General features: G+C 42.4%; 1 protein-coding gene across 2 annotated transcripts in view; it reads right to left on the bottom strand.

Moving 5' to 3' along the window:
• efr3bb (EFR3 homolog Bb (S. cerevisiae)) overlaps positions 1-25,206 on the bottom strand; it is a 185,458-nt gene that overhangs the window by 66,157 nt on the left and 94,095 nt on the right. For both annotated transcript variants that reach the window (XM_060916374.1, XM_060916373.1), the window contains exons 10-11: positions 12,824-12,959; positions 7,732-7,890 (exon numbers count right to left, since the gene is read on the bottom strand). In XM_060916374.1, the coding sequence (XP_060772357.1) occupies positions 7,732-7,890; positions 12,824-12,959 (295 nt within the window). The remainder of the gene's footprint in view (positions 1-7,731; positions 7,891-12,823; positions 12,960-25,206) is intronic.

The raw sequence follows: 25,206 nt of genomic DNA, 5'->3' as shown, positions 1-25,206 counted from the left end.
GGATGCCATGAAAGCAGTTATGCGGGGAAAACTAATATCTCAAGCAGCATTTAATAAGAAAGATAGGTGGAAATTATATCAGATGAAGATTGAAGAGCTGAAAAAATTAGAGCAACAACATAAAGACTCGAATGATACAGGTTTACTTCAACAAATCAAGGAAGTGAGGACAAAAGTGAATGAGATACTAGGAGACGAAGTGGAAAAGAAATCCAGATTTCTAAAACAGACTTATTATGAATCAGGCCCTAAAGCTTCAAAATTACTAGCTAGGAGACTAAGGAAACAGCAACTCATGAATACAATTCATAAAATCAGAGATCCCATAACCAATTCATTAGAATTTGAACCAGGAAAAATAGAAAATGTCTTTGAAAAGTACTACAAAAAACTATATACACAACCACAATCAGCGGATGAGGAAGTAATAAGAAACTTTTTAAGTTCGTTAGACCTACCAACAATAGGAGAGAAACAGAATGAAAGTTTAAATTCATGTATCACAGTAAAGGAACTGGAAGAAGCCATTAATAAGTTGAAATCAAATAAAGCTCCGGGGAGTGACGGCTTCCCGGCAGAATGGTACAAAATGTTTAAAAAGGAATTGGGCCCAATGTTATTAGCAGCCTTCAATGAAACCTTAAAAAAAGGCAAGATCCCTCCCTCTTGGAAAGAAGCGATAATTACGGTGATACCCAAGGAGGGAAAAGATACGGAATTCTGTGAAAACTATAGGCCTCTATCAATATTAAACTGTGATTACAAGATATACACAACCATCCTAGCTAAAAGAATCGAAACTTTTATGGCAGAACTAATTAATGAAGATCAATGTGGCTTTATCAAGGGACGCCAAACACAGGACAATATAAGGAGGACTTTACATATAATTGAAGAAGTACAAAAAAAGGGAGAAAGTGCACTGCTGCTCAGTTTGGACGCAGAAAAAGCTTTCGATAGCGTCAGTTGGAAATTTTTATATCTTACTCTAGAAAGATTCGGCTTTAATGCAGACTCCGTTAACATTATTAGAACACTTTATCAGGACCCGAAGGCTAGAATTTAAATAAATGGTAACCTCACTAACTGGTTCAAACTGGAAAGATCTACTAGACAGGGCTGTTGCTTATCGCCAACTCTCTTTGCAATTTACATAGAACCTTTGGCCCAGGCAATAAGAGAAGATGATGATATAGCAGGGATAGAGGTAAAGGGCACAGAACATAAAATTGGTCTATTTGCAGATGATGTTATAATCAGTCTAAAACAACCAGATGTCTGTCTTCCAAGACTTATGGAAAGATTGGACTCATTTTATTACTTGTCGGGATATAAACTCAATGTGACAAAAACACAGGTACTACCCATTAACTATAACCCACCCCAAGCCATTCAACAAGCATATAATTTCAAATGGAAAGCAAAAACAATGAAATATCTAGGTGTAAATATTAGTGGAAACTTAACAAAACTGTACGAAATTAATTATGGGACTCTAAATCAAGAAATTCAAAAAGATATAGAAAGATGGAAGGCGCTAACATTGGATTTTAGCTCCAGAATAGAAATCATAAAGATGAATGTTTTACCGAGGATATTATACTTATTCCAATCATTACCAACAGAAATCCCCACATCACAATTCAGAGAATGGAACAAAAAAATCTCACGATTCATCTGGGCAGGGAAAAGACCAAGGATAAAATATGCAACTCTTCAGATTCCCAAGGACAAAGGCGGGTTAGCCCTACCAAACCTCTTAGAATATTATTATGCTGCCCAAACTCGGCCTTTGGTGTATTGGTGTGACCCTGAGTATACTGCAAGGTGGAAAGAAATAGAATTAAAAAGAGAGGGATACCACATCCAAAGTATGATTGCAAACAGGGACATGTTTAAAAAATATAAGAATATGCTTGATCCAATTACTAGATTCACTCTGGAAATCTGGTTCACAGTGATTAGGAAATACAAGTTAGAAAGTGAAACAAAAATTTTGAGCTGGCTGATTGGTGACTCTAAATTTAAACCAGGGGTAATGGATAGTAGCTATGAACAATGGATAGACAAGGGGATTACAGCAATTTGTACAATAATGGATCGGGGTAAAATTAAAAGTTTCCAAAAACTGAAGAGGGAATATGGACTGGAGGATTGCGACCTGTTTAGATATTACCAAGTTAGAGACTTCTTTGACAAAGAGATAAAACCAGATCTTCCCCAGGAGTTGAATAAAGTAACTATAACACTGTGTAATGCATATAGAAACATCACTGGAAGAGTGGTCTCGGCACTGTACCAAGGGCTAGATAGGAGCAGAGGAACTACTACTCTGTATGTGAGAGACAGATGGGTGAAAGAAAGTAAAATGCTGTTAACTGAAGAGGACTGGCTTAACATATGTGATGTACAGCGAACCACCACCAGCTCCAGGATGTGGAAGGAATTCTGTTGGAAAAATATGATCAGGTTCTTCATCACTCCCAAAAGAAAGAACAAAATTACAACTACACAACAAACATGCTGGAGACGGTGTGGAGAGCAGAATGCAGGTCACACTCATGTTTTTTGGGAATGTACTAAAATAAGAAACTATTGGAATGATGTGTGGGCAGAATTGAAAACGATACTGGGATATGAATTACCAAAGTCATGTGAGATATTATACCTGTGTAACCTGACAAAGGAAAATGTACAATACGAAGATGGATATCTGGCAAAAATTCTATTGGCTGCGGCCAAGAAAGCAATTACCAGGAAATGGTGTAGAGAGGACCCTCCTACTCGGAGGAACTGGCTGGACATAGTGGAGGAGATAATCAACATGGAAAAATTTACTTATATATTGAGACTTCAACAAACAAAATTTGATAAGAAATGCGAGAAATGGATGGATTATAAAACCCAAAGCAGAGGCACCACTGAAAACTTGGACTGATGTCAGAGACAATTGAGGACTATTAATAACATGTACCCCACTGACCCTGTAATATGTTCTGTAATGTTGTGTTGTTTTGTTTTGTCTTTGTTTTTTTTTTGTTTTTTTTTGTCAAAAATTAATAAAATTTGAGTTAAAAAAAAAAAAAATGTTTTTGTAAATGTTTTGACTTGATAATGTAGAAATGCTTTAAATATAATCTATGCAAGAAAATGCTTCTTATACTGCGCAGATTGGGACCTTTGGTGTTCAAATGGTGAGATTGTATGAGACATATAATTCATATAGAATTCTGATTCCCATGACGTGCACCACACATTCCCACGATATACACTCTTGGCCACTTTATCAAGAACACCCATAGATCCAGCTGCTGTTTTATTTTGTGCCGTTCTCTAATCAGCCGATCCCTTGATACAAATCAAGAGCTTCAGTTAATGTTCAAACATCAGAATGGGAAAAATTGTGATCTCACAGTGAAGTGTGACTTTCTTTCACTGTGGCATGAGTATGAGATGGTTTGAATATTTCAGGAGGGCGGCACGGTGGTGTAGTGGTTAGCGCTGTCGCCCCGGGGCCGGCGAGGGCCTTTCTGTGCGGAGTTTGCATGTTCTCCCCGTGTCCGCGTGGGTTTCCTCCGGGTGCTCCGGTTTCCCCCACAGTCCAAAGACATGTAGGTTAGGTTAACTGGTGACTCTAAATTGACCGTAGGTGCGAATGTGAGTGTGAATGGTTGTCTGTGTCTATGCGTCAGCCCTGTGATGACCTGGCGACTTGTCCAGGGTGTACCCCGCCTTTCACCCGTAGTCAGCTGGGATAGGCTCCAGCTTGCCTGCGACCCTGTAGAACAGGATAAAGCGGCTAGAGATAATGAGATGAGATGAGATGAATATTTCAGAAACCGCTGATCTCCTGGGGTTTTCACACACAACAGTCTCTAGAGTTTACGCAGACAGAATGGTGCGAAAAACAAAAAACAAACAAACATCGACTGAGTGAGCGATGGTTCTGTGTGTGGAAACGGAGGCCTTGTTGATAAGAGAGCTCAGAGGAAAATGGACAGGGGTGGGTTTCCTGATGACGCTGCCCTTTAGAGCCAAAGAGAGTGTTGAGGGATTCTCTTAAGCAACGAACGTCGTCTCTGCACGTGGTTTTCCCGAGCTCACTCGTAAGGAGTCGTCTCAAGAGCAACAGGACGAAGAGCATCTTTGCAGCATATGTCCCCGATACAGGCGTTAGTAGTTGTTAAATCCAGTCAATAAGGTCACATGGCGTTCGTTTTTAACCAAAATCTAAGTGTTTAAAATAAGATCTTACAAAATCTCTCTCTCTCGCACACACACGCATACGTCAGAGATACAGAAATCTCATTTATGATACCAAAGGAGTTAATCGCTCGCCTAATGGAGTTAAATTTGATTAAAATGTAGCGATATAAATGTGACATTCCGATATCTGTACGTAATTCCATAACACTGAAATATATTCGTAGTGTTTTACGTATATTTATTTAATAATAATTAACTCGATGTACTTGCAACGTACAAGAAAAATCATTTAACACCAGCAGCAGATTCAACACCAGTTTCCCCTGTTGACTGCGAGAGTCCCTCGGAGTCGCAGCACATTCTGTGGTTTTGTTCGCTGTTTTGAACGAGTGGTCCGGGCCTCTCGTAAATTCCGAGCAAACTAAAGGCTTGGGCTACGATGTTGTTCAGGGAAAACCATGTTAGCTTGACGATGGCTCTTAAGAAGTAATTTAAGACTCTCTTGCCCTTAAGAGAGTTTTTCAGGAAACCCACCCCAGATTGGTTCGAGCTTTTTGGCCAGGAAGGGTATCGTAACTCATATAAAATCACTCTTTACAACTGTGGTGAGCAGAAAAGCAACACACTGGGTTCCAGTCCTGCAGCCAAGAACAGGGATCATAGAATCAACAACAAGTTCCTATTAAAGTGGCTGAGGAGCATACGTCGTCAAATTTTTTTGCATCGGGACGCTCCTAACAGTAATGTACCTGCAAGTGTCGCTCATTCTCATTATCAAATCTCTCTTTTATACATTATATCTGCTGTGTTAAATGTTGCTCAAAGCAGTTTTGTTGCATTTATGGACACAACACACACTCTCCATTTTGGATTTACGTTAGGTATTAACTAATCACACGCATCACCTACACACACTCCAGTTTCTACCTTAACGGGTTTGACTTTGCTGTTCGAACACATCTGTGTTGACTGCTCCAGGAGAACAAACATTATATGGCCCTTTTCCACTACCCTTTTTCAGCTCACTTCAGCCCGACACGGCACGCGTTTCAACTACCAAAAACCAGCACGACTCAGCTCGCTTCAGCCCTGCTTAGCCCCTAAAACTCGCACCGTTTTGGAGTGGGGCTGAAGCGAGCCAAACCGTGCCGAGTGAGGCTGGGGGCGTGAGCAGACACTCCCCTGTGCACTGATTGGTGAGGAGGAGTGTCCTCACATGCCCACACACGCCCCGCGAGCGCGCTGGGATCTGTAAACACCGCAAACCCGGAAGAAGAATTACGAGAATTTCTGAAGCCTTATGCGCCTCGCCTCATCTATACGCTCTTGCCAGTATCTGTCCGCGTTGTCGGTGACAACAAGCCACAGCACCAAGACCAGCAACACTAACGACTCCATGTCCTCCATGTTTATTGTTTACTATTCGGGTCGTGAGACTACCGCTTAAAAGCTCACTGATGTCACTGTTTGCGCTGCTTAACGACATCACGTGACGTCCACCCACTTTCGCTAACTCCACCCAATGTGTCCACCCACTTCCAGCCAGCACGGTTCAGCGCAGTTGTAGTCGAAATGCAACTCCAACAGCCCCGCTCAGCCCGACTCAGCACGGCACGGCTCAGCCCGACTCAGCCGCGTTGGTAGTGGAAAAGCGGCAATAGTGATTATTACCAGCTAAATTATTCGTAAATTCGCTAAACAAGTTTTTTCCCCCCGTTTAAGCTCAAAACGTACATTTTTAACTTTTTTTTTGGGGGGGGGGGCAAAAATTTTCAGTGGTATCAGTAATACAGTTAAATATAACATTATAGACTTAGCTAACATTTAGACAAGTTGAACATGCATTGAAACTGAAACAAATTTACTTACACACACACTTTCACATTACTGAACTCAAAACATTATTCGTTTCCCTTGACCCAAAGTGAAAGCACCTTGCGAGTGCATCTTTGAAGCTAGAACTTCGTAAGGAGATGAAATCGCTAAGGAGAGCGAGGGGGCGGGGTTTCCAGGCTATCAGTTAACATCATCTCATCTCATTATCTGTAGCCGCTTTATCCTGTTCTACAGGGTCGCAGGCGAGCTGGAGCCTATCCCAGCTGACTACGGGCGAAAGGCGGGGTACACCCTGGACAAGTCGCCAGGTCATCACAGGGCTGACACATAGACACAGACAACCATTCACACTCACATTCACACCTACGGTCAATTTAGAGTCACCAGTTAATTTAGTTAGTACTCCAATTCTAAGGTCCCTTCACTGGCTTCCAGTAAGCTACAGAATTGGCTTTAAAGCATTGCTGCTGGTGTACAAATCTCTAAATGGTACAGGGCCCAATTACCTCTCTGATATGTTGCAGCGGCCTAACCCAATCAGATCTACCAGATCGCAGCAGAAAAATTTACTATTAAAACCAGTTGTTAAAACAAAGTATGGTGAAGCAGCTTTTAGCTACTATGCAGTACAGCTATGGAACCAACTGCCAGAGGACATTAAAAATGCTCCTGCTGTTGGCAGCTTCAAATCTAGGTTAAAGACCAAGCTGTTCTCAGATGCTTTCTGTTAAATAATTAATATTGTCTTCTTTACATGTTTTATAATCTGTACTTTTACAGTCTCTGCATGTTTCAAATTTTACTTAACTTTTATTCTATTTTATTCTGCTGTTTTTTTCTCCCCCTATTTGAACTTCTACTTCATTTTATTATTTTATTTCTACTATTGTTTAATTCTTATTATATTTTTTCCCATTTATTTTATGTAATTTTATTCTCTATTGTTTACTGTTTTGCTTTTACTTCTGTAAAGCACATTGAACTGCCACTGTGTATGAAATGTGCTATATAAATAAACTTGCCTTGCCTTAACCTAACCTGCATGTCTTTGGACTGTGGGGGAAACCCACGTGGACACGGGGAGAACATGCAAACTCCGCACAGAAAGGCCCTCGCCGACCACGGGGCTCGAACCCAGGACCTTCTTGCTGTGAGGCGACAGCGCTAACCACTACACCACCGTGCCGCCTCCAGTTAACATCAGAGTTTTCAAATAAACTCTGAATCATTCCAGATTCACATGCGCATTTCTGAGTGATAACTTGTAGCGGCCGGTGGTGTAGTGGTTAGCGCTGTCGCCTCACAGCAAAAAGGTCCGGGTTCGAGCCCCGTGGCCGGCGAGGGCCTTTCTGTGCGGAGTTTGCATGTTCTCCCCGTGTCCGCGTGGGTTTCCTCCGGGTGCTCCGGTTTCCCCCACAGTCCAAAGACATGCAGGTTAGGTTAACTGGTGACTCTAAATTGACCGTAGGTGTGAATGTGAGTGTGAATGGTTGTCTGTGTCTATGTGTCAGCCCTGTGATGACCTGGCGACTTGTCCAGGGTGTACCCCGCCTTTCGCCCGTAGTCAGCTGGGATAGGCTCCAGCTTGCCTGCAACCCTGTAGAACAGGATAAAGCGGCTACAGATAATGAGATGAGATGAGAACTTGTAGCGGCGTACTCCGATGCGCGCACGCACGCACACACCTACCTATGGTTTTTATGACCGCCTCTTGGAGCTGCCGCTCTTCATGCTCGTTGATGGTTTTGTTGCCTGCGCTGGTGGCATCGTAAAATCCGCTGAGCTCGTAATCCACGCTGAGCTTCAGATGCCTGAGGAGAGTGTTAAACACCTCCAGAACAGTGGGGCCTGGAAAACACACACACACACTTATCACTCCTTGTTGCATATTTACAAGTCTACGACCAAGGTTATTCAAAAGTTTATTTTCACAACCAACACTTTTACCCTCAATAAGAAATCCCGATTAGAAATACCCCAAACCCGTAGACCCAGGCACGGTGTTCTGGTAAACCGGTGCATCATGGGCTTCATTTGCATCTCGAAACATGATTGGATTGTACATTTTATGATGCAATAACACCTGCCTCATGTTTAAAAGTAACTCTAATGACTGCCTTTCTCTGTTTGTTTCAACCACACGGTTAACGAAAGGACACTTCTTGTAGAAAATTTCCAGGGATTTAAAATATAATTAAATACAAAGTGTGGCTGCGCTTCAGTCTATGGAAATGCCTCCCTCTAGTGGAGAAGCGGCAATGATTCACATCGGAGGCTTCTGTAAACATTCCTCGCTCTCGGTAAGAATTAATAGTCGCTAATTAACATGGATGATGAAGAACACAAATGCACAGGTGTCAGTCATTTCGTGACTTATTCATCACACTGTTCTCATCTCAGTGGGGTGCTGGGTTCCTCAATCATTCATTTGGCAGTGACCGCTTCGGTACGTGACAGGGTCACAGACTCAATCCTGACGGTATGTTACAGTGTTCAATGTTCACGGCTCATTCAATTCCTCCACTAAGGAATACGATGCTAAATAAGTTCATTCAAAGAGGTGTGAGAGCACAGAAAGCAATCAAATGGGTAAGATTAGTAGACTCCGGGACTAAGACTAGTTTGGTAAAACAGTAACAGTGTCACTTATTAAGATTTGCTGGAAAGCTGCGCTCTACTTAAAGCTAGGGAAGGTCATTTTGGAGGAAGCAGCTAGATTTTGAACGGATCCAACTGAAAAATCCCACCACCGATCCTTCAGCCCGCTCTCCAAACCACATGAACGCGCACCGCCTGACTACTCGCTAGCTTTTGCAATATGTCCGCCTAGCCTTGTGGAAGACTCCGGTCTCTCACACACACACAGGTCAGTGTTGAAGTCGAGTCACGAAAGCTCGAGTCAGAGTCCAGTCTCGAGTCCCTAGTGTTCAGGTCCAAGAACAAAACTCCAACTGTACCGTTTGACGGTGGCGCCATTAACATTAGTTTGTCCCTGAACAGGTGAATGTGCTTCTCTTTATCAGGGAGTGTAAAGTATTCTGTCAGAGATGGTTGGGAGACGGATGTGAGTGCAGAAGGTGTGTTTATTAATACAAGCGAAGACGGTAAACGATCCAGAACGGCACGCAAAATCGTAAAAGGGGCACAAACCGGCTATCGTAAACTCGGCAGAATCAAAGACGAGAAACAGGAAATCAGGCTCGGTAATGTGTCCGCAATGCAACTCAATACTTCGCAAAGGAAGTGTTTTTTTACAGTCTTTATATCGGCGCGCTGATTGCGCCTTAATCCTGTGCAGGTGCGAGTCGTTTATGGCGTGCGTGCTGTCTGGAGAGCGCCCGAGAGTCTATGCAGGTGTGACACTCTTGGATGAAATTAGTACAAAAATTAATGTAGATATAAATATCTTATGCCAAATTATTATGGCACGTTACAAAAAAATAAAGAAAAAAAAAAAATCAGAGTCCGAATGCAGTTAATGCACAAGTCCGAGTCATCAGTGCTCAAGTCCAAGTCGAGTCATAAGTCTTGAAAATGAGGGCACAAGTCAGACTCGAGTACTACAAGCCTGATGCAGGTAGGCCATTAGGACCAAATAAAATGATTGGACGGGCTTTTTACAGACCTGCGGCTACGGCAGATAAAAGATTCTTTACTTTTAATTGTCAGAGTATTTAATTTATTTATTGCTTTCGGGATGTAAAAAGAATTTCAAGAAATATTTTTTTTAAAAAATGCATTTAAAAGAAGAAAAAAAAAAACCCTACCATGCCTTCAACATGGAAGTGGGAACTACATCTTGGAAGTGTGTCATTTTTGAGCTCACAATGCGAGAAAAATATGGACAGGATCATGAGTGATCATAAGTTTATGATTTATTTACAATTCTCTAAACAGTGAAGTTTTGAGAATGTAAATAAGGGTTAGTCAGCGTTCTAGATTAAACCAATTAATGTCTCCATACTGTCTGATCTAAAATAAAACAACTATAAACTCATTTAAAGGATATGGGACATGGATTTTTACCTGGGCATAATTATGTATAAAGGACATAAGAAATGCCATCTAAATCACTGCAGGGCATCAAAAATGTGAAAATCATCACATTATTCAAGTTTTTTTATACATCAGCGTAAAACAAGGGTTCGTTAATGAGCTAGGTGGTCACGTGACCCGTGACGTCACAAAAACTTTCCAAGGAGCCAGCGCTTGGGAATCTAATGTAAACAGGTTACCGAAATGGACACCATCGACAGTGATATTCCCGATGTTTCACAGAGATGTGAAGTTAGACCCTATCAATTCGAACCGATAGCTGAAAATTCACATGAACATGGATCTTGTCTTTACTCTGACGGGTCAGATGATTCTGAGAGTGAAAGTTCATTCAATCCCCATGAAACTGAAAGCGGTCGGCTCGATAACACTTCCTGGTAAGTTAAAAACAATTCTGCTCAAAGGCTAATGATCTGTTGAAAGAAGTATTATTTTTGTATCATACATTGAAAGTTCATCATAGATCTAGCTAAAGTCCGTTGCAAGCTAGTTTTTTTTTGCTGATATTTTTCGAGATTGATTGAGATACAATGCTTCCAGAGTCCGAGATGAAAACATTCAAAATGGCGAAACGAGTCAGAATTATGATAATCAATAATTGATACACCCAAAATTATAATACTAATCCTTACCTCGGCTTTCAGTCGCTTAGCGCAGAGGTCTTCAACAGGGGGGGGTTGCAAAATCGCACCGGATCACTCATATCAACAAAAATATTCCTGCCCTGTCCCCTGGCCTCCGTGCAGGGATGCAAACAGCGCGCCTTTCGGCGGATGCCGCCTTTTTCACGGCTGAATCGAGCAGATCCGATTTTTTTTAAAAAAAGCGATATTAATTCATGAAACATGAAGTATAAGGATGAGAAAAAAAAACAGTTTAAATCGGGAAGCTGCGCACATTTGTGCAGCCTGGCGCAAATGTGCGCAGCTTCCTGATTTAAGCTTTTTTTTTTTTCTCATCCTTATACTTCCTGTTTCATGAACTAATATCGCTCAGTACCTGAGTATTAATGTTGAAAGAATCCTCAGTGAAATGGTCCGAACACAGTTTGTGGGAAACAGTAGGTGCAAAGTTTTTTCAACAGGTGTTCTGTAAAGTTATCCTACCTCTTGGATTTGTCCTACCAAGCCTACTGCGCATGCGCAGGTGAGCCCACACTTTCCTCAGCTTCGGGTCCTTGGGGAATGCAAAAAAACTTACTCCAGGGCATTTCCCATTGGAATTATTGCAACCATAAGCAGCACAATACACCATGATGTCCAATGTATGTTAAAGACTATAAAAACAATTTTCTTGTCATCCACTTCTCCATATTCATCTACCCGCTTGTGCTGTGCCCGAAAGTTTTTGTGACGTATGATCACGTGACAGCGGCTCTTCCGGTTGCAAAAAATGCATATCAGAAGTCGAGTAGAAAATGCCATATAATCATCATGAATATAACAATTTTGCTGAATTTAATAGATGATTTTGTATTTGTTGATGCAATTAATTCATATTTTTAATGGAAAGAAACTGATATAGCGTGCTTTTATGTTTCATGTCCCATGTCCTTTAAAGGCTCATTAAGCAGGTCTTTTTTTTTTTTTTTAAAGATTAGATCTCTAAAGCTAAGGTCTCACATAGCTGGAAACACTTCACAGTCGACGCCGGTAGATGATTTTCAGCTGTCCAGGGGTTCACCGGCACATATTCTGGGCCCTTCCGTCAAAATACGCGAGAGCCTGGGAGCTACCTTGACAACCAGGAGGGTGTGGCTTCCATCCCTGGAAAGTTTGGTCATGTTGAAGATCTCCGTGGGTTGGTCAAGCGCTGGATGAGTTCATCCGTCAGAACCGTGAAGGCATCCGTGAGCATCCTTGAGTTATACATGAGGCTACCGGGGGTTACCGGAGCATTCCGTCGCAACCATACACACTGCTGTACGGCCATATGTCACTGCCGCCACTGGTTTTACCGGCGTCTTCTCTTGCAGCCACCGTGGCTTCATTTGCATATTTACTCCGCCCAGATTTATGCAGCGGATCACCTCTAAAATCTGGTAACCCCAGCTGTGGTTCTCACGGATCAACCATCCATGTCTGACACTTAATTTTAAGTGGGTTTGTCATTTGAATGATTCCTGCCCATGTTCACAAACCTCCCCTACTCCAGGACTTTAGGTCGCTGGAATGGAGTCGATAAAATGGCTAACAGGAAAGAAACTCAATCAAGCATTCCAGACCGGAAGTTGTTTTTCCAAAAGGGTTTATAAACTTTTTCTAATGCCACGGCTTAACCTTTTGTTTTTCCATAATATTCGACATCTCTTCTACAAGAAAGGCATAAAATATAAACAGCTACTGCACCTTTACCGCTGCGAAGCGATATTTTATTTACCGTCATCGTCACATGCCAAACCCGGGATTCCTCATTTTCGGGGTTGTGATGTTTTCTTTAGTTTGGTGGAAATTCCGTGTTAAGAGCTTTTTCTGATGCGGCATGAAATGAGGGAGCGGCCTGCAGCTGGACAGCAAAGTTCATTTTGGAGCAAAAATCGACTTGCAAATGCAGAAAGTGAGAATTCAAATTCAAGGTTTAATAACAGCAACCCTGCCAGGAGAAATGTCACAACCTGCAATTGCTATTAGGACAAGATTATTTCCACATGTTCGAGAACGCTTCACATTTTCTCTCCGTGCGACACCGATAGTGAAAAATCATCCTTCAGTTCTGATAAACTCACCTACGGAGCCGCTGGATGCTATAGCAGCTGCCTCGAGGAGAACCTCCACAATCCCAGCGCGCACTGTAGCCGAGGTCTTACTGTTAGCGTCCAGGTGACCCAGGAGCTGCTGGATAACCAGGTGAGAGTGCTGAGACTGAACACACACACAGAAAGAAAAGAAAGAAAATCAGCCAGATCCTCGAGCAGCAGGTGTTGTTCAGTATAATGTCCAAGTGTAAAATCACAACCCACCAGAAATCTTTCATTGTTCAAACAACAAGAATCTGAAACATTCTTTCTGATGAACTGAATTTAAATATGAACAGTCTTAGCTTTTTTTTTTTTTTTTTTAAATCTACCATGCTGAATTATTATTTTTCTGTTTTAAATAATTATGACTGCAACAGACCTGGCACTTCTAAATCTATATGTCTGAAATGTATTTTAGTCCGTAGTTTTGCATGTCCTGTCTTATGTTGTCGGGAGACTACTTTGTTTATAACATGCAGCTTTATTTTATTTTTTGAATTATTATTTTAATACCGTGGGCCCCAGAATAATTAGCTAATGCTATAAATTAAGTAATATTAAATATTTTTATTAAATATTAAAAAATATTTTAAATTAAATAATATTTTTAAACTCATTTACTTGTAAAGATTTATATTATAAATTTTTTTTTAAATATTTTTAGGTTTTAATACGGTCACCCTGCCATATTTATATTATATATATATATATATATATATATATATATATATATATATATATATATAAACTTATTTACTTGTAAAAATTATTATTATACCATGGGCCCAGAGTAATTGGCCAAGTCTGTTGTGGTCATCCTGCCATATATATATATATATATATATATATATATATATATATATATATATATATATGAGTGATTCCACACTTATGGGTACTGAAATGGGGACATGAACTTATTCACCTAAAACCATTTCTTTTTTTACCATTAGGTCACAAAACATGTAATCTTTAATGAATGATATGTTAAAAGATAACTTTAATTTTCTGAGATGTAATAAAAACATATTTATATGCCAAAGTCAAGCCTATGAGTTCCAAAATGATGTCTGTTCCATTACTTCTGTTACGATTGTCCATCTCGCGTCTGTTACAAATTAATTACAATCTAGCTCTATACCATGTTAATCTTATTGAAAGAATGTGTATGTTTATTCTACTACACGTTTATTAATTATATTTGCTAAAACATCACCTTCCTATGTTTCAAAAAGTAATTCTACATTGTTAAAATTGAGAATATATATGTCCACAACACTTCTGTTACGTTCTGACTTTGGCATATAAATATGTTTTTATTACATCTCAGAAAATTAAAAAGTTATCTTTTAACATATCATTCATTAAAGATTACATGTTTTGTGACCTGATGGTAAAAAAAAGAAATGGTTTTAGGTGAATTTTTAAAAATAAGTTCATGTCCCCATTTCAGTACCCATAAGCGTGGAATCACTCATATATATATATATATATTTTTTTAACTTATTTATTTAAAGACATGTTTATTTTTAAAAAAAAATTTATTTTTAATACTGTGGGACCAGAGCAACTGTTGTGGTCACCCTGCCATATATCTTTTTTTTTTTAAAACCTGTAAAGATTTATTATTAAATTTTTTTTTTTTAAATACTGTGGGCCCAGAGCAATTGGCTAAGGCTGCTGTGGTCGCCCTGCCATATACACACATTTTATATATATATATATATATATATATATATATATATATATATATATATAAAATTCAAAATATATATAAATTCAATTTTTATTGCAGAAGCATAATCGCTCACTGAAAATTGTAGAAAAAAATGTAACCCTTAACTCAAGTGAATTAAAAAAAAAAAATTCCCTGACTAAGAAAAAATTATATTTCATAAAATCACCTGTTGCACAATTATTGGCACCCATAATTCCTAGAAAATAAATGTAATTGAAGCAATTCTGTCATTCCTACTGTAGTTTATAAAGTTGATCAGAGTATCTCGGAACCTTTAATTAGTAATTCATCACATCCTGTTTCCCTGGGGTATAAATATGATGTGACACAGAGGCCTATTTCTCTTATCCACTCTTCAACATGGGAAAGACAAGAGAACACACCATTCAAGTAAGGCAGATGTGTGTCGACCTTCATAACTCAGGCAATGGCTACAAGAAAATAGCCGCTCGCCTACACCGGCCCATATCTACCGTCAGACGAATCATCAAGAAGTTTAAAACAACTGGAAAAGTGGCAAACAAGCCTGGATGAGGATGCAAGTTTATCGTGCCACCACGCACAGTGAGGAGGATGGGAAGAGAAGTAAAAAGTTCTCCAAAGCTTACTGTTAGAGAATTCCATCAAAGAGTAGCATCTTGGGGTCACAAAGTCTCCATAACAACCATCAGGCGGTATGGAGTTCGCTAAGTGGTACTGGGACTTCAACTGGGACCGTGTGCTTTGGTCAGATGAGACCAAGATAGAGCTTTTTGGCAACAAACACTCTAATACATCACAAAAGATGAGTATGCGGAAAAGCACCTCATGCCCACTGTGAAGTATGGGGGAGGATTGGTGATGCTGTGGGCCCGTTTCTCTTCCAAAGGCCCCGGGAACCTTGTTAGGGTGCACGGCATCATGAACCCTTTGAAATACCAGGACATTTTAAATCAAAATCTGGTGGCCTCTGCCCAAAAGCTGAAGATGGGTCATCACTGGGTCTTTCAGCAAGATAATGACCCTAAACATGTGGCCAAATCGACACAAAAATGGTTCACCAGACACAAAATCAAGCTCCTCCCATGGCCATCTCAGTCCCCAGACCTCAACCCAATTGAAAACCTGTGGGGTGAGCTGAAGAGGAGAGTGCATAGGAAAGGGCCCGGGGCTCTGGATGATTTAGAGAGATTGTGCAAAGAGGAATGGTCGAGGATTCCTCTCTCTGTATTCTCCCATCTTGTGAAATGTTATAGAAGAATATTAAGTGCTGTCTACAACCCCGATTCCAAAAAAGTTGGGACAAAGTACAAATTGTAAATAAAAACAGAATGCAATGATGTGGAAGTTTCAAAATTCCATATTTTATTCAGAATAGAACATAGATGACATATTAAATGTTTAAACTGAGAAAATGTATCATTTAAAGAGAAAAATTAGGTGATTTTAAATTTCATGACAACAACACATCTCAAAAAAGTTGGGACAAGGCCATGTTTCCCACTGTGAGACATCCCCTTTTCTCTTTACAACAGTCTGTAAACGTCTGGGGACTGAGGAGACAAGTTGCTCAAGTTTAGGGATAGGAATGTTAACCCATTCTTGTCTAATGTAGGATTCTAGTTGCTCAACTGCCTTAGGTCTTTTTTGTCGTATCTTCCGTTTTATAATGCGCCAAATGTTTTCTATGGGTGAAAGATCTGGACTGCAGGCTGGCCAGTTCAGTACCCGGACCCTTCTTCTATGCAGCCATGATGCTGTAATTGATGCAGTATGTGGTTTGGCATTGTCATGTTGGAAAATGCAAGGTCTTCCCTGAAAGAGACGTCGTCTGGATGGGAGCATATGTTGCTCTAGAACCTGGATATACCTTTCAGCATTGATGGTGTCTTTCCAGATGTGTAAGCTGCCCATGCCACACGCACTAATGCAACCCCATACCATCAGAGATGCAGGCTTCTGAACTGAGCGCTGATAACAACTTGGGTCGTCCTTCTCCTCTTTAGTCTGAATGACACGGCGTCCCTGATTTCCATAAAGAACTTCAAATTTTGATTCGTCTGACCACAGAACAGTTTTCCACTTTGCCACAGTCCATTTTAAATGAGCCTTGGCCCAGAGAAGACATCTGCGCTTCTGGATCGTGTTTAGATACGGCTTCTTCTTTGAACTATAGAGTTTTAGCTGGCAATGGCAGATGGCACGGTGAATTGTGTTCACAGATAATGTTCTCTGGAAATATTCCTGAGCCCATTTTGTGATTTCCAATACAGAAGCATGCCTGTACGTGATGCAGTGCCGTCTAAGGGCCCGAAGATCACGGGCACCCAGTATGGTTTTCCGGCCTTGACCCTTACGCACAGAGATTCTTCCAGATTCTCTGAATCTTTTGATGATATTATGCACTGTAGATGATATGTTCAAACTCTTTGCAATTTTACACTGTCGAACTCCTTTCTGATATTGCTCCACTATTTGTCGGCGCAGAATTAGGGGGATTGGTGATCCTCTTCCCATCTTTACTTCTGAGAGCCGCTGCCACTCCAAGATGCTCTTTTTATACCCAGTCATGTTAATGACCTATTGCCAATTGACCTAATGAGTTGCAATTTGGTCCTCCAGCTGTTCCTTTTTTGTACCTTTAACTTTTCCAGCCTCTTATTGCCCCTGTCCCAACTTTTTTGAGATGTGTTGCTGTCATGAAATTTCAAATAAGCCAATATTTGGCATGAAATTTCAAAATGTCTCACTTTCGACATTTGATATGTTGTCTATGTTCTATTGTGAATACAATATCAGTTTTTGAGATTTGTAAATTATTGCATTCCATTTTTATTTACAATTTGTACTCTGTCCCAACTTTTTTGGAATCGGGGTTGTAGTTGGCAAAAGGGAGTTGCACAAAGTATTAACATCAGGGGTGCCAATAATTGTGGCACACATGATTTCATGTAAAATAATTATTTCTTAATGTGGGATTTCCCCCCCCCCACTGAATAAATGCACTTGAATTATTTCTTTATTAATTTTAGGATTGATGGCAAAGCTAATGAAATAAAAATAAAATAATACAGTCAGTCTCTCTGAGACTTTGTGTTCCGAAACAAACTACATCTCCTAAGACTCTAAGAATGTTAGTTCTGATTTTACGAGTCCTGATTTTTAAGCATTTTAATGCTAAAACATGTCAGGAGTAACAGAGAACACGAAGCCTGAATCGCTAACGATCCTAAAAACGGCAAAATGAAGCCCTTGTCAGCACGAATTTACAATCTTGGCTCCCCTTAGAGAAACTCATGATTCATTCATGACAATCTGTTATCCAGAGCAACAGGTTCAACTCCATCCTTCCTTCTCTTCACTCCGAAAGCAAAGGGGCTCTTTTTAATGGGAAAAAAAAAAAAAAGTACTGGCAGAAGTGGTGGTATAATTCATGTATGCTGGTGTAAAACGAAACGGCTCGCATGATGAGTACTCTAAACATGACGCTTTTAGCAGCCCCAGCTTACAGCTTACTGTAAACCAGTTTCCCATCTGGCTCATTAGACTGGATTCATCATCAATCATCATCAGTAAAGCAGATCAATTATATATAATAAGATTGATGAAGAGGTTGATTGTCTTCACTGTAGCTTTATAATAATAAAAATACATATACATGTTATTTACCAGCTGGGAGGTCCGTATGGTGAAATACCGTGAGCGAGGCCCTCTGGGTCGAGGTCCGTATTCAAGACCGAGGTCACGGTATTTCACCATACGGACCGACCTTTAGCTGGTAAATAATGTATTTATTTTTTTCTTTACCAAATTCTAACAAAAAACGAGAGCGCCCGAAAGGGAAACCCGAGCCGAGATTTTGAACCTTCATTAACGGCTGTAATGTATACCGAGGAGGAAGCAATTTACAAGTGCACTTCCATGGAAGGAAAGAAAAAAAAAAAAAAAAAACAAAACATTTTACCGCCTATGTAGTCCCCTATTTATACAAAATTGAGTCATTCAGGATTCATCCATGTTTTTGCTCGGCGTTAGCAACAGTTAGAGGTTTTTAGCTTTCTCCTGAAATGTTTTCTTTTATTTCTTCTTCCTCAGGGTAGTAAAACTCGCTTTCGCTATGAAGACTGTTATCGCTATCCATGCTGTAAAATTAATGCTATTCTCCTGAGAAATGCTGACAAAAATTTAAGATTTTTAATAATCTTATAAATAAATCTTATTTAAAAAAAAAGGATAAATGTTGACAAAAAATGCTACCATGTTTGTTGTTGCTGTGAACAAGCAAGTCGCCAGAGATCCATAACTGGGGCCCATATCGTAGGATAGGGACCCGCTCGCCAGTCAATCAGAGTGCAGGATTTGATGGAAACCGCACCGCGAAAAAAATAAACAATGTTCTATTTCCTTCACTCCAGACCGCCAGGGTGGTGCTGAAAGCACTAGTGGAAGGATCTTTGCAGCCGTGCGTTTCGAGAGTCGCATACAAAAGTTGTCATCTCATGACGTATGACGTGCCTGCTTATATAAGGCAACATCCCACGTCATTTGGCCTCTTCTTTTTTCTCGCGTTGGAATCGCATCTTTTCTATTGGAATTCTGTGTGTGCTATCAGTTAACTGTGGGAATATCTGCGACAATCTACAGTGCAGCTCGTGACTGAAGAGGACTTCAGTGGGACTCGACTCCACGCGAGCTGTTTGGTCACTAAGGTAACTTGTTTTATGCATCGATAGTCACTGAATCTTGGCTGCCAAGTTTTCAGGGGTGGCTATTATATCGGTCTTGTCACAAACTGTTCGGTTGCCGGCAGGTTTGTCAGTGTTGAGTGAGTTAGCGAATTGGTTGCCAATAACGTTAACGTGTACTTACAACTTTACGTGAGCATCGGGTTTCTGGTTGCTAGTAAATCGTTGTCTGTAGCGGTAAAGTTGCGCTTGCGAACTCGCTAGCCTTGGTTGCCAGGCTAGCAAGCAGCGCTACACCTTGATTCTTTTCTAAAAAAAAAAAAAATCGTGGGTGAGTAGACACTGAGATGGATTCAGTGAGGTGTTCCACTTGCCCCAATCTAATGGAGGTGCTGGATGCACATGATCGCTGCGCGGAGTGCCTTGGCATGCAACATCTAAGGGAGGCAATGTCTGATCCATGCCCTTCCTGTGCGTTAATGCCGCTTACTGTTAGACAGGCGCGGTTGGCTGGTGTGGAACGTGCGTCTAGCAGTTTTCTGCTCTCGGATTCTCAGACACAGCGTAAGCTTTCACCACCAGTGCATGCAAAACAGCGCAAAAAATCTAAGTCTTCGGAGTTAGAGCGTAAAGTGGAACTGCTCTCATCTACAGTGGAGCGTCTGCTGCCTCTGCTTGCAAGGCCCCCCCCACAGCAGGGGCACAGGTAGGTACTGTAGAGGAACAGCCTGCACCGCCTGCCTCCTTGTCACCCGTTGGCTCATGTTCTCAGCCACCTGACCAAGAGGAAGTGATGTCTGTGGCTGCCTCAGACACCTTTTTCAGTCAGCCTTCTTCCTCGGCGCAGCCACCAAGCGAATTCCTGCCAGGTGTTGAGCCCCGTGATTCGGGCAGTGATGTTACCTCTGGGCGATCTGGGGAGTCTGCCTCAGTGGTGGGTTCAGTGGAGGCCACACTGAAGGCTTTGCTTGCGCGTTTGCAGTTGGACACCCCAGCGCCTCCTACCGGATCTGAGAACATGTTCCTGCGCCGTGTTCAGCGTGCCTCTCTGGTAATTCCACAGTGTCGTGACTTTACTTCTGTGGTGGCCTCTGCCCTGGAGGCTGCTACGAAACCTGCCCGTCCAGACCAGATGTCTTGCGTGCTTGCGGCGATGCAGGACCCCGGTGCTGTTGGCTTGGGTAGCATGCCAGTAGTCGAATCAAGCATTGCTTCGCTCATTGTGTCTCCCAATGAAGCACTTCGGGAGCAGGTGCGTTGCCCTAACGCCGAGTGCCGCTGCACAGACGAGCTACTTTCTCGTGCTTACAACTGTTATCTATATCAATCATCAAGGGGGCACAAGGTCTGTAGCTGCGCTTCAGGTGGCTCACAGTCTCCTAGTATGGGCTCAGGACAACCTCCTTTCCATAAGGGCATCTTATCTACCTGGACGCCTAAACAGTGTGGCAGATGCTCTGTCACACGGCAAGGTGTCTCAAGGGGATTGGAAACTGCATCCAGACATGGTGGAACAGATCTGGAAAACCTATGGGAAAGCAACTGTGAACCTGTTTGCGAGCAGTCAGACAACTCATTGTCTGACATGGTTTTCCCTGGGAGAAGAAACGGCAGCGTTGGGCCAGGATGCTCTGGCCCACGACTGGCTGAGGGCCATCCTTTATACCTTTCCCCCTCTACCACTGTTGTGGAGAACTCTCTGCCGTGTGCACGATCACGGTCACCATGTGCTATTGATAGCTCCTCATTGGCCATCCAGGCCATGGTTCCAGCTCCTGCTGTCACTACTAGTGGGACCCCCTTGTCAGCTGCCCAGCAAGCCCGACTTGCTGACGCAGATGGAGGGCAGGATTCAACACCCATGTCCCCAACGCCTGAAGCTCTGGGTGTGGCCCTTGGGGCCACGGGGCTACTACTGGAGTGTTCAGAAGGGACCAGGAACACTGTGGTGAACGCACGTGCAGAATCTACCCGACGCTTGTATGCAGGCAAGTGGAAGGTGTTCTGTGATTGGTGTGCGGAACGCAACATCGACCCCCTAAGCTGCTCTGTTCCACAGATTTTAGATTTCCTGCAGCACCTTTTAGAGCTTGGCAGGGCTGCATCTACACTTAAGGTGTATGTTGCAGCACTAACAGCCCACCGTTCAGAGGTTGGAGGTGTTTCACTTGGGTCCCACCGGTTGGTGGTAGCCTTTTTGAGAGGGGCAGTTCGTCTTAATCCTCCTCATTTTGTGCGGAGTCCGTCATGGGATCTGAACACTGTGCTCGAATCCCTTTGCTTGCCTCCTTATGAGCCCTTGTCAGCAGCTGACATTAAGTGGCTCTCTGTTAAAACAGCTTTTCTCCTTGCCAACACAACAGCCCAGCGTGTGAGTGAGTTACATGCCCTCTCAGTGAGTACTGTTTGTCTTCATTGGGGCCCTATGTTTGACAGTGTTTCATTGTGGCCTAACCCAGCTTTCCTCCCGAAAGCCTTATCTCCCCAGTTTAGCAACCAGCCGATTTTGCTGACTGCTATACCGGCAGACAGGACGGACTTGCATGCTGAGTTGTGCCCTGTCAGGGCTCTGAGGTTTTATTTTGATAGGACGGCAGCCTTTCGTATGACAGACCAATTGTTTGTTTGTTTTGGTGGCGCTCCGAGAGGAAGGCCTCTGTCTAAGCAGCAGCTCTCCCATTGGGTTGTGGAGGCAATCACCCATGCCTATGAATCTATGGGACGTACTGTGCCCTCTCTTGTCCGCTGCCATTCGACGCGTGCTCAGGCAACATCATGGGCAGCTCTCCGGGGTGTACCACTCTCTGACGTTTGTGCTGCTGCAACTTGGTCCAATACATGTACATTTGCCCGGTACTACAGGCTAAATGTTGCGTCCATGCCATTGCTGTGTGCAGCTGTTCTTCCAGAAGGTGGTGATGCTCTTCTGAATTCCTCGTGACTGGGTTGGTATTCGTCTTCCACTAGTGCTTTCAGCACCGCCCTGGCGGTCTGGAGTGAAGGAAATAGAACGCTGGTTACGAATGTAACCGTGGTTCTATGACTAAGTGGAAGACCACCAGGGTCTTTGGTCACTCGGATTCCGCGAGAATGATCTTGAGGCCAAATGACGTGGGATGTTGCCTTATATAGGCAGGCACGTCATATGTCATGAGATGACAATTTTTGTATGCGACTCTCGAAACGCGCGGATGCAAAGATCCTTCCACTAGTGCTTTCAGCACCGCCCTGGCGGTCTTCCACTTAGTCATAGAACCACGGTTACATTCGTAACCAGCGTTATTTTTGGTTATATTATTTTATTAGCTTCGCCAGATAGCTTATTACGTAAGAAAAGAATGTAAGGAGGGTAACGTCCTTAAAGGCAAACAGGTTAAAGGCAGTGTAAGGTTACATGTGGTATTGCACTTGAGGCAAATAGTCTTAAAGGTTCTAGAGTTTTCAGGGTCGTAAACAGCTTGCAATGATCTAAAATAGTAATGGAACATAACAGCTTTGAATGAGCCCAAAGTTAACCACAGTAAGGTCCAGTTCATCATAGAGTGTGTTCCAGATTCTGATGGTTCTTACATGTTGGTAGGTCGAGGACGTACACTTACAGTCAAGCCGGAAAGTCTGCACACCCCTTACAGACTTATTCTACAATAGATCAAGTTCATTTTTTGCCTCAAGCATCTACACACAAATCGCCAATAATTACGTGAAAACAGGTTTTTAGAAAATATGCAATTTTATTTTACTGACAAAAATAGGTTATTTAGGGGTTACATATCTGTACACACCCTTTTGCCCAATACTTGGTTGATGCACCTTTGGCAGCAATTACAGCTTCAAAGTGTCTTGGGAAAGAAGCTACGAGCTTGGCACACTTGTTTCTGGACGTTTTTGCCCATTCCTCTTGGCATATCCTTGCAAGCTCCGTCAGGTTGGATGGGGAGCATTGGTACACAGCCATTTTCAGCTCCTTCCACAGATATTCAATTGGATTCAGGTCTGGGCTCCGGCTGGGCCACTCAAGGACATTCACAGACTTTCTCCGAAGCCACTCCTTTGTTCTCTTGGCTGTGTGCGTCGAGTCATTGTCATGTTGGAAGATAAACCTTCGCCCCAGTCTGAGGTCCAGAGCGCTCTGGAGCAGGTTTTCTTCAAGGATCTCTGTGTACTTAGCTGCATTCTTCTCTCCCTCTATCAGGACTACTCGCCCCATTCCCGCTGCTGAACAACATCCCCACATCATGATGCTGCCACCACCATGCTCCACTGTAGGGATGGCATTAGCCAGGTGATGAGCGGTGCCTGGTTTCCTCCAAACATGATGCTTGGTATTCAGGCCAAAGAGTTCAATTTTGGTTTCATCAGACCAGAGAATCTTGTTTCTCATGGTTTGAGAGTCCTCTAGGTGCCTTTTGGCAAACTCCAAGCGGGCTGTCATGTGCCTTTTACTCAGGAGTGGCTTCTGTCTGGCCATTCTACCATAGAGGCCTGATTTATGGAGTGCTGCCTGGATGGTTGATCTTCTGAAAGGTTCTCCCATCTCCACAAGGATACTCTGGAGCTCTGTTAGAGTGACCCTCCTGCTCACCTCCCTGGTCAAGACCCATCTTCCCCAATCGCTTAGTTTGGCCGGGCCTAGGAAGATTCTTGGTGGTTCCAAACTTCTTCCACTTATGAATGATGGTGGCCACTGTGCTCTTTGGGACCTGTAGAGCTGCAGCAATTTTTCCGTACCCTTCTCCAGATCTATGCCTTGACACAATCCTGTTTCTGAGATCTGCAGATAATTCCTTTGACCCCATGGCTTGGAGTTTGCTCTGACATGCACTGTCAACTGTGGGGCCTTATATAGGCAGGTGTTGGCAATCCCAGTCATGGCCAATCAATTGAATTTACCACAGGTGGATTCCAATCAAGTTGTAGAAACATCTCAAGCAGAATCAGTGGAAACAAAATGCACCTCAGCTCACTTTTGGGTGTCATATCCAAGGGTGTGCACACTTGTGTACATATATTTTACATTCTGATTTTTAATAAATTAGCACAAATGTCTAAAAACCTGCTTTGTCATTATGGACTATTTTGTGTAGAATTTTGTGACAAAAAATGAACTCTATTGTAAAATAAATCCGTAATGTTATAAAACGTGGAGAAGTTGAAAGGAGTGTGCAGACTTTCCGGCTTGACTGCAAGTCGTAAAGTAAGTGTAACCTAGAAGTCGGCATATCAGGTGAAAATTCAAATTCAATCCAAGTTGCTTGAAACCAGGGCTCGAAATTAACTTTTTTTCTTTGTGTCCCCCAGTGGTCCCGAATTCTGTGTTGTATTGTCCCGAATGGAAGCAATAGTGTCCCCATTTTTTTCCTCTCTGAAATAACCAGTGGTTAATATTATCATATGAAGTCTCATCTCATCTCATTATCTCTAGCCGCTTTATCCTGCCCTACAGGGTCGCAGGCAAGCCGGAGCCCATCCCAGCTGACCACGGGCGAAAGGCGGGGTACACCCTGGACAAGTCGCCAGGTCATCACAGGGCTGACACATAGACACAGACAACCATTCACACTCACACCTACGGTCAATTTAGAGTCACCAGTTAACCTAACCTGCATGTCTTTGGACTGTGGGGGAAACCGGAGCACCCGGAGGAAACCCACGCGGACACGGGGAGAACATGCAAACTCCACACAGAAAGGCCCTCGCCGGCCCCGGGGCTCGAACCCAGGACCTTCTTGCTGTGAGGCGACAGCGCTAACCACTACACCGCCGTGCCGCCCATCATATGAAGTTACTATTATATTTGTAACTATGCGATTTTGAACCCTTTATATCATTTTTACAATAAGTCACAAGACACAAGCGACACATGTCCTATACATCATCTACTTCAAAATTACAGTTATTGCATTTTCAGTTTATTAAACTTTGGCGATCTCACTGTATGAATAGATACCTGTTTATTTAAAGGGGCCAAC

The sequence above is a fragment of the Neoarius graeffei genome, chromosome 3, assembly GCF_027579695.1.
Source record: "Neoarius graeffei isolate fNeoGra1 chromosome 3, fNeoGra1.pri, whole genome shotgun sequence".
NCBI lineage: Eukaryota > Metazoa > Chordata > Actinopteri > Siluriformes > Ariidae > Neoarius > Neoarius graeffei.
Note: the sequence above shows the minus strand (reverse complement) of the source record. Positions and strands in the feature narration are given on the sequence as shown.